Source organism: Hordeum vulgare, chromosome 4H, assembly GCF_904849725.1.
Source record: "Hordeum vulgare subsp. vulgare chromosome 4H, MorexV3_pseudomolecules_assembly, whole genome shotgun sequence".
Taxonomy (NCBI): domain Eukaryota; kingdom Viridiplantae; phylum Streptophyta; class Magnoliopsida; order Poales; family Poaceae; genus Hordeum; species Hordeum vulgare.
The window spans coordinates 514,845,359-514,853,820 of record NC_058521.1 but is presented as its reverse complement, the minus strand read 5'-3'; the positions used below and the strand labels follow the sequence as shown (position 1 = coordinate 514,853,820).

At 47.9% G+C, this 8,462-nt stretch overlaps 1 protein-coding gene across 1 annotated transcript; it reads right to left on the bottom strand.

The window, feature by feature from the left end:
- Positions 1-2,366: 2,366 nt before the first annotated feature.
- LOC123446736 (protein NRT1/ PTR FAMILY 8.3-like) lies at positions 2,367-5,077 on the bottom strand. Its single transcript, XM_045123287.1, has 5 exons — positions 5,003-5,077; positions 4,475-4,580; positions 4,131-4,348; positions 3,479-4,035; positions 2,367-3,376 (listed from the first exon to the last, which is right to left on the bottom strand). The coding sequence occupies exons 1-5, from the start codon at positions 5,048-5,050 to the stop codon at positions 2,584-2,586; spliced, it is 1,722 nt and encodes a 573-aa protein (XP_044979222.1). The 5' UTR covers positions 5,051-5,077; the 3' UTR covers positions 2,367-2,583.
- Positions 5,078-8,462: the final 3,385 nt, after the last annotated feature.

Sequence of the window (8,462 nt, the reverse complement as noted above, 5' to 3'; positions counted from 1 at the left end):
GTGCTCATCCCACACACGGACACCACCCCACAGCTGTAAAAGTTCATCAACTAATGGCCTTAGGTACACATCGATGTCGTTGCCGGGTTGCTTCGGACCTTGGATGAGCACTGGCATCATAATGAACTTCCGCTTCATGCACAACCAAGGAGGAAGGTTGTAGATGCATAGAGTCACGGGCCAGGTGCTATGGCTGGAGCTCTGCTCGCCAAAAGGATTCATGCCATCCGTACTTAGAGCAAATCTTATGTTCCTTGCGTCAGCTGCAAAATCTTTGAACCATCTGTCGATCTTTCTCCATTGCGTTCCATCTGCGGTGTGTCTCAACTCCCCGTCCGACTTACGGTCCTCTTTGTGCCATCGCAACAACTTGGCATGCTCTTTGTTCCTGAACAGACGTTTCAACCGTGGTATTATAGGAGCATACCACATCACCTTGGCGGGAACCCTCTTCCTGGGTTTCTGGCCCTCAACATCGTCACCAGGGTCATCGCCTCTGATCTTATAACGCAATGCAGTGCATACTGGGCATTCATTCAAATTCTCGTATTCACCGCGGTAGAGGATGCAGTCGTTGATGCATGCATGTATCTTCAGAACCTCTAAACCTAGAGGGCAGACAACCTTCTTTGCTTCGTACGTACTGGTGGACAACTCGTTATCCTTTGGAAACATATTCTTCAACATTTTCAGCAAGTTTTCAAATGCCGAGTCAGCTACACCTGCCTCTGCCTTCCATTTCAGCAAATCCAGTGTGCAGCCCAGCTTTTTCAGACCATCATCGCATCCGGGGTACAGCGCTTTCTGTGATCCTCTAACATGCGATCCAAATTCTCCCTCTCCTTTTCAGTTTCGCAGCGTCTCCGTGCATCAGCAATGGTCCGACCAAGATCATCAACGGGATCATCACGTGCCTCTTCTTCACCTTCCCCTTCACCTTCAGCATCCTCCATGAAAGTATCACCGAAATGAGCAAGATAGCTTTCATCGATGAAATCATCCCCTTCTTCATCTTCTTCCATTATAACCCCTCTTTCTCCATGCTTGGTCCAACAATTATAGCTTGGCATGAAACCGTGCCGAAGCAGATGCATGTGAACATCTCTTGAGGAAGAGTAACCCTTCTGATTCTTACAGTTAACACATGGACAGATAACAAAACCCCCCCGCTTGTTCGCATTAGCCACTACGAGGAAATCTTTCAAACCCGTAGTGAACTCGCCGGAGAGTCGGTTAACGTACATCCATTGCCGATTCATCTGCATTATTATAATATAAAATATATAATTAACCATCATGCATTTGTTAAACTAACTAGCTACAAACAATATAAATTAAACAATGAACTACACACATGCATATTTTATCAATGACACATCAAAGGTTCATCAAGTTGCTAACCGCGATCGAGGAGTGTGGCTCCAACACTTCATGTCATGTTTGTTTCATGCTCTTGGGGCATTTCATCAAACACCTTATGTGCATAAGAGGAACCAAAAGCAAACCTACACCCACTTGTGAAGAGAATGGCTCCAAATGGCTAAGTGTTGGCTGCTGGATGGGTATATATAGGGGAGGGGCTTTAGTTGCGGTTGGCCTGGCAAACCGTGACTAAAGGTGCCCGAAGGCCTTTAGTCGCGGTTGTCCTGGCCAACCGCGACTAAAGCCCCTCACGTGCACCAGCTGGCCACCGAGCGCCCTGGGCCCAGGCCTTTGGTCGCGGTTCACCTCCAGAACCGCGACTAAAGGTCCCATTAGTCGCGGTTCCTACAGCTTCGCGACTTATGGGGCTGGACGGAAGCCTGTTTTTCCACCAGTGTCATTACGCCGCTATCAGATTCCATGTGATATTACAGTCAATAAAAACTGGAAGAAACGATCATTGATAAAAAATAAAGGGGACTGATTTACGCCGGCGCGCCGACCCAAACTTTCGGCCGGCCGCGCGCGAGCCGTAGGATCCACCAACCCCGCGTAGTCCGCATCGTTGGATACGCATGCAACATTTTTCTTCCTATGCAGCAAATTTTTCAACGGTTGCAACAAAAAACAAAATTTGTAGTAAAAAAAATATCTACGTGATCGTAGCAAAAAACGAAGCTGATGGTACGTGGTAGCAAAAGTCAAACGCCGGTTGTAACAAATATTTACGTGATGTGTATGTAACTTTTTTAGTGAACGGTTGCAGCAAAGCATGATGTCGGTTGTAGCAAAAATTAACACGGTTGTAGTAAAAGTAAAAAACATCGATTGTAAACGAAAAATTCGCGAACTGGAGTTGCAACCAAACGTATATGCAGCTTTTTACTAGGACAAAAAAATAGTAAAAAAACGCTTGCAGCAAATATGACGTTGGTTGCAACATATTTAAACGAAAAATGTTGCATGCATTGACCAGCGAAGCGCGCGGATGGAAAAAATGTTGCAAGGGACCGCGTGCGCGAGGGACGACCGGCGCGTCGGTTCGGCCGGCGCACGGGTGGGAAACGATTCTAAAAATAAATCATCCCACATACGGAGTATTTAGGAATGGATACGCGTCCAGACTGCAGGACATGAAATAAACTCTAGAGCATTCTACGATCAAGAAACATCTTTGCACTTGTATCTCTTGGCGCACCAGACGAAAACCGCCAGATTGAGCGTGCTAAGCGCAGCGATGAGCCAGAAGAACCGGTCGAGGTGGCCCTCGTTGAGGTTATCAGGTATCCACCCGGCCTCGCCGCCCCTCGTCGTGACGCCGGACACCACGCTCACCACGAGCGAGCTCAGGTAGCTCCCGAGCGACACCGTGAGGAGCCCCAACGCGGAGCAGAGGCTCCGCATGGACTCCGGCGCCTCGTTGTAGAAGAACTCGGACTGCCCGACGCACGCGAACACGACGCTGGCGCCTACCAGGAGGTACTGCGGCACCTGCCACAGGATGCACATTGGCGCCGCAGCCATCCGGTCCAGCGCCAGCCGCCGCGTCTCGACCACCGCCGCGGCCGCCATGACCAGGACGGAGAGGAACAGGCCGACGCCGAACCGCTGCAGCTCCGAGAGCCCCCGCTCGTTGCCGGTGAACCTCCTAGCTGCCGGGATGAGCACCCTGTCGTAGACCGGCACGAAGAGGATGACGCTGACGGCGTCGAAGGAGGCCAGGGACGCCGGGGGGATGGCGAAGGTGCCGACAACCGTGTTCATCATCCTCCCTTGCTCCAGGAACGTCGAGGAGAACTGCGCGAGGACGGAAAAGTACACGATACCGGTGGCCCAGATCGGGAGCATCCCGATCACGATCTTGAGCTCCTCGACTTGCGTGACAGTGCAAAGCCTCCATGGATTCGAGTAAAGCTCTTTGGCCGAAGAGATCACTGCAGCCTTGTCAAGGAAACTGGGCAAGAAACACTTTAATCAGCTTTTAGACAGCAAAAAGGTCGATCCAGCCTATGAAATTAAGAACTTAAAACCGAAGCAGAAGTGTAAGAGTAATTACCTGAGAACTGGTGTATGCTGCAATTTCTTGGTACCCTCCACCACTGATTCAACCTCCGATCGGTCGTAGAGCAGAGAAGCATCACGCGGCAAACGTACATTCCGTTTCCGCACAGCCGCGACGACGACCTGGGAAACTCTTGCGAGCGGACTTCCCAGAGGCTTCTGCACCCTGTACGAACCGGAGCCCAGCAAGAAACTCGCAATGGCCAACGCGATGAACAGGGTGGGGATCCATAGGCCTACGACCCACCCGCAGTGGTCCTGCACCCAGACGACGACGGTGCCGGAGACGAAGCTGCCGATGTAGATGGAGAAGAAGAACCAGTTGAAGAAGGAGCTCTTCTTAAGCCTCTCCGCCGGGACGCTGTCGTCGAACTGGTCGGCGCCGAAGGAGGAGACGCAGGGCTTGATGCCGCCGGCTCCGATGGCCATCATGTACAGGCCGAGGAAGAACACGGCGGACTGGGAAGAAGGCGATGAGCCAACGTCCTGCAGGCAGTCCAGCCCGGTGCACGCCGCCGGGAACGATGCTGAAACTGACATCGCAGCCATTCCCTTGGGTCGCGCCAAAAAAGAAAAACTTGAATTGTCAAGAAAGTAGCTCCATTGGAAGGATGATTTGACAGTATGCATGGCTCGTGTGTGCTTACAATTAAGTAGACTGCGAAGAAGGCCAGCGTGGTCAGGTATCTTCCCAGATAGGAGTCGGCCACGATAGCTCCGACGAGGGGGGCGATGTAGCAAGTCCCCTGCCAGTTGGTGTAGTTCCTCGCCGCGGACACATTGCTCTCCTGCAAGATCGTCTTGAGGAAAGTCACCAGGTTGAACTGGATCCCGTAGTATGCTAGCTCCTCGAAGCATTCAGTCACTGCAGTGTAAGTCAGAACTCATGCATTTGCAGTCTGAGCACAAAATTTGGACAAACTGAACTGAAATGAACTGCCCTTGATATTTTTGTACCAGATCTGCATGAAAACTTGACAGTTCCGTTTACCTAAGATAAACTTGCATGCTTTCCAACTGCCGTTACGGTGCTTCGCTCCAGGAGCTGGAGTTCCTTTGATGTCAACAATTTGGTCCCGTCTCTTTAATACTGAATCCTGAAATAATAAGACAAACCTAATTCTCATTAGTACTACTAGTGTATATACTGTATGTATGTACGTACGTATCTTTCTGCAAAAGCATGAAGTAACTGTATATGGAGAACGGAGTACATGATAGAAAAACAGAGGCTCGGATCAGAATATGAATAGAAGACAGAAACTGATGCTAAGTTTATTGCTAATGATTTTGCTGTTTACTGATGTTGCCGAGCAGACCATCCTTGTTCAGCGACAATATCATGAGAAAAATCAGTATTGTATCAGTCGTGTAACAGCCACCATTTTGCACATCTCAGCACAGCAATATGCAGGCCATAATGGTAAAGAGAAAACAGATCCATTCGTTTCCAATACCTCAGTATCCAAGGAACGTTACTGCCAGACATGAACGTGGAGGAACTAGCAGAGAAACTGACCTCAAGAAGTGGTTCTTCCAGCTGCAAGTTCTCCTTGGGAGATGCCATGGTGAATTGGTGATAGAGGGCGTGTAAACAAGTTGAACGCAACGCTACGGCACCTCAATTTATAGATCTCATATAGGAGTAGAAATCTGCACAAGCTGAGATATCTACAGTAAACTAATACTCCCTCCGTCCCAAAATAATTGTCTCAAGCTTAATATAAATTTGTACTAAAGCTAATACAAAGTTGAGACACTTATTCTAGGACAAAGGGAGTAAAATATTAGTTTAGTACCAGCATACATAGCGCACAAAGCGAACACTAAATTTTGATGATCTCCAAAGGTGACCCACTTGATTCCATTCCACTGTGCGTGATCATACAACAACGTTACTAGTATGACATAATATTCTGTATCACCGACTTTCCAGAACAATAACGGCTTATATCTTCTTGAGTGGGACGGACCAATCGCGATCGTGCCGCCAGTCCACCCTCCCCCCCCCCCCCCCCCCCCGCCAGGGGGGCCCGGTCGGCGCCGGAGCCGGCAGGGCACCCTCATCCTCTCGCGTGGTGGGGCTGGTGCAGGCCAACACCCCGGGCAGCAGCATGGCGCTCACGTCGGGTGCTACGGCGGTTCGTCTGCAGCGGCGGCGCGACGGGCGGCGGGTGGCGGTGTGTGTCGGGGCACGGCGGCGGTCAGCCATCCTTCTCCTCCGGCGGCAAGGAATGCAGATGGCACGGGTCGTGGGCGGCCGCCTCTTCTACAGAACGGGCTGGCGGAGGTGGTGTTGCGGTATGCTCTATTGAATATATGAGTAAATTACTACAAGATTAATTCGAGTAAATAATAAATAAATCATGACAACAATAGCATAGACTAAACTAATAATGCAGACTGATATAGTAAACGAGTAGATTGAATCTACGACATAAATTAGACATAGGAATTCTAGTATGATCTCAAACAAAGAGGACAAGATTGCATCCAATGTAGCGGGAGTCGAACCGCCAGTGTTGATGGTGTCGCCCATGTCGTTCATGAAGAGGTTGCCATGGTCGGGGAAGAAGTCATCATCCGGGAAGCTGTCGCTGCCACCAGTCGCGCGAGTGCGCTCCCCAAAAACCTGATCGCCCCTTTCCCGTACAGGATCACGGAGGAAGGAGGGATGGAGAAGACTCGCATGGCGGCGCAATGATTTGGAACCGTGCAAAACCATATGTTGTGACCGCGACTAGGGTTCGCAGGAACCTCGCGTATATATATATATATATATATATGCGCGTTAGGCTAGAGAGACGTGGAATGGACCCACGCCTGAGTTGGTTACAGTCCACGATCCGACTTCTCAGATCGTGACGCGTCTGTTATAGACTCTCCATTCCTGACCGGTAAAAATAAGTGCATAGGTATGAGCTCGGCTCGGCTCAATCCCGCAACCCGCCGCGCGTCGTGTGGCGAGGCGAGTGAGGAGGAGCAGTGCGCGAGGGCCTATTCTCTTCTCACTCTCTTACAAGTGCTAGTAGAGCTCTACTTATAAAAAGGTGTAGCCCTCTCCCTACTAGAGGTATGGGACTAAACTTTTAGTCCCACTCACACCACACACACACCCAACTCATATGGGTCATGTGAGTTTGAGATTTTAGATGAGCTTTGGGCCAAAGGCCTAATAGCCAAAATCCAACAATCCCCCACAAAGTCTCATTGGCACATCTCATCTCTTAGTTACAAAACATTGTTTATATACTGGTTCTTGATGGAGACTATTAAGTTAAACTTCCATTTAGAATTTTATGCTTCACTAGATCATAAATTGAATAGTGGACTACGCCTAGAACTACAAGATTTCTGTGAGACTAGTTTCACACAAATCCTTGACCGATACTGGGTTGCCGCAAGGTTTCCCCCTGGGTGGAACGTATACGTCATACTCCAAGGCCTTTGATGAATTCATTAGAGAACAACCATTTCTCACAGACTGCAATGTATAACAGTCAAATTCATATAGGTGTGTTCCTTACGAGATGCTCTGCAGGATAACATCTCTGCTTACCCAAATAAGCCACTTGGAACACATTAAGATAATTGTCAACCTGCCATGTAGATTATGAGAGTATTGCATCTTCGCGGAGTGGGATAGCAAATATAGGGATACTCTCCTTTCAGTTGTCCAACAGCTTGTCTCCCACTTCTACTTCACGGGATCTCCAATCATATAGAGTGTGTTAGCACAATGAACAACTCATATGGTGGGTCTCAAACCCATATCCAACAATGCATTTTCTATCACATTACATGATAAACCCTTTGTGAAGGGATCTGCCAAGTTTTTAGACGTTTGGATATAATCCAACACAATAACTCCGTAGTTCTTCATTTTTCTGATAGATTTCAATCTCCTCTTCACATGCCTTGAGGACTTCATATTATCCTTAGAATTTTTTATATTTATGATCATAGTTTGATTATCATGATTCATCAGGATAGCGGGTATTGTATTTTCAACCATAGGTAAGTCCATCAATAGCTAACGAAGCCACTCTGATTTAACAATGGACGTGTCTAATGTTGTGAGTTAGTCTTCCATTGTTCAGCTCGTTAAGATGGTCTACTTGCAAGACTTCCAGGAGACATCTCCACCACCAAGTTTAAAAACATAACCACTTGTGGCCTTAATCTCATCAGCAACAGATATCCAATTAGAGTCACTATAACCCGGCAGTACCCTCAGGTACCCGGTGTAGTGAATCCCATAGCTCGCAGTGCCCTTCAAATAACGCATAATTCTCTCAAGCACATGCCAATGATCATCTCCCGGGTTTGACACAAACCGGCTTAGTTTGCTCCCCTTTTCAAATATTGGCCGATATACCGATTTATCGGCCGATTTATCGCTTATCGGGGTCACACCGATAAGATAAGTGGATATCTTCGACATTTACCGGTCTGACCGATAATCGGTCTGACAACCGATATATCACCAATATTGGCCGATATTTGCCGATATTCGCCGATAAATTTGCGGGACCCAACTGATTTAGCTCTGGATTTTTTTATTTTGGTTGAATTTTTGTAGTCTGATACATGGCTGATGCCTTCTATTTGTGTAGATGGCTACATCTGATACATCTCACGTCGCTTATGTGGAATATGGATGACATGGCTTACGGGTATGCGATGTTGATCGACCCCGATGATGCGAAAACCTGAGGTTTCTTAGAAACCTTGCCGATAAATAGTAAATCGATAAAATTGATAAATCGACCGATAAGCCGATTTATCTCTTATCTTGGGTCGACCGATTAGTTAACGAGAAGCGATATCCCGAACATTGGTTTGCTTACAACAAACTCTAAGTGAATTTAGTGCCCCTTAGTGATTTTGGTGTATTGAATACTTATAGGTTAACAAACTAATGTGTTTGTGAGTGTACACAAACTCTATAAGTCGCTGAGGAGTTTGAGTTATTCAAA

What these genes read in the sequence shown, in the direction of transcription:
- LOC123446736 (XM_045123287.1), bottom strand. Translation starts at nt 5,050, where the DNA reads ATGGCATCTCCCAAGGAGAACTTGCAGCTGGAAGAACCACTTCTTGAG. An exon ending in TGGAAGAACCACTTCTTGAG is followed by an intron (nt 4,581 to 5,002) that starts GTCAGTTTCTCT and finishes TTATTATTTCAG; the next exon opens with GATTCAGTATTAAAGAGACG. An exon ending in AGCATGCAAGTTTATCTTAG is followed by an intron (nt 4,349 to 4,474) that starts GTAAACGGAACT and finishes CTTACACTGCAG; the next exon opens with TGACTGAATGCTTCGAGGAG.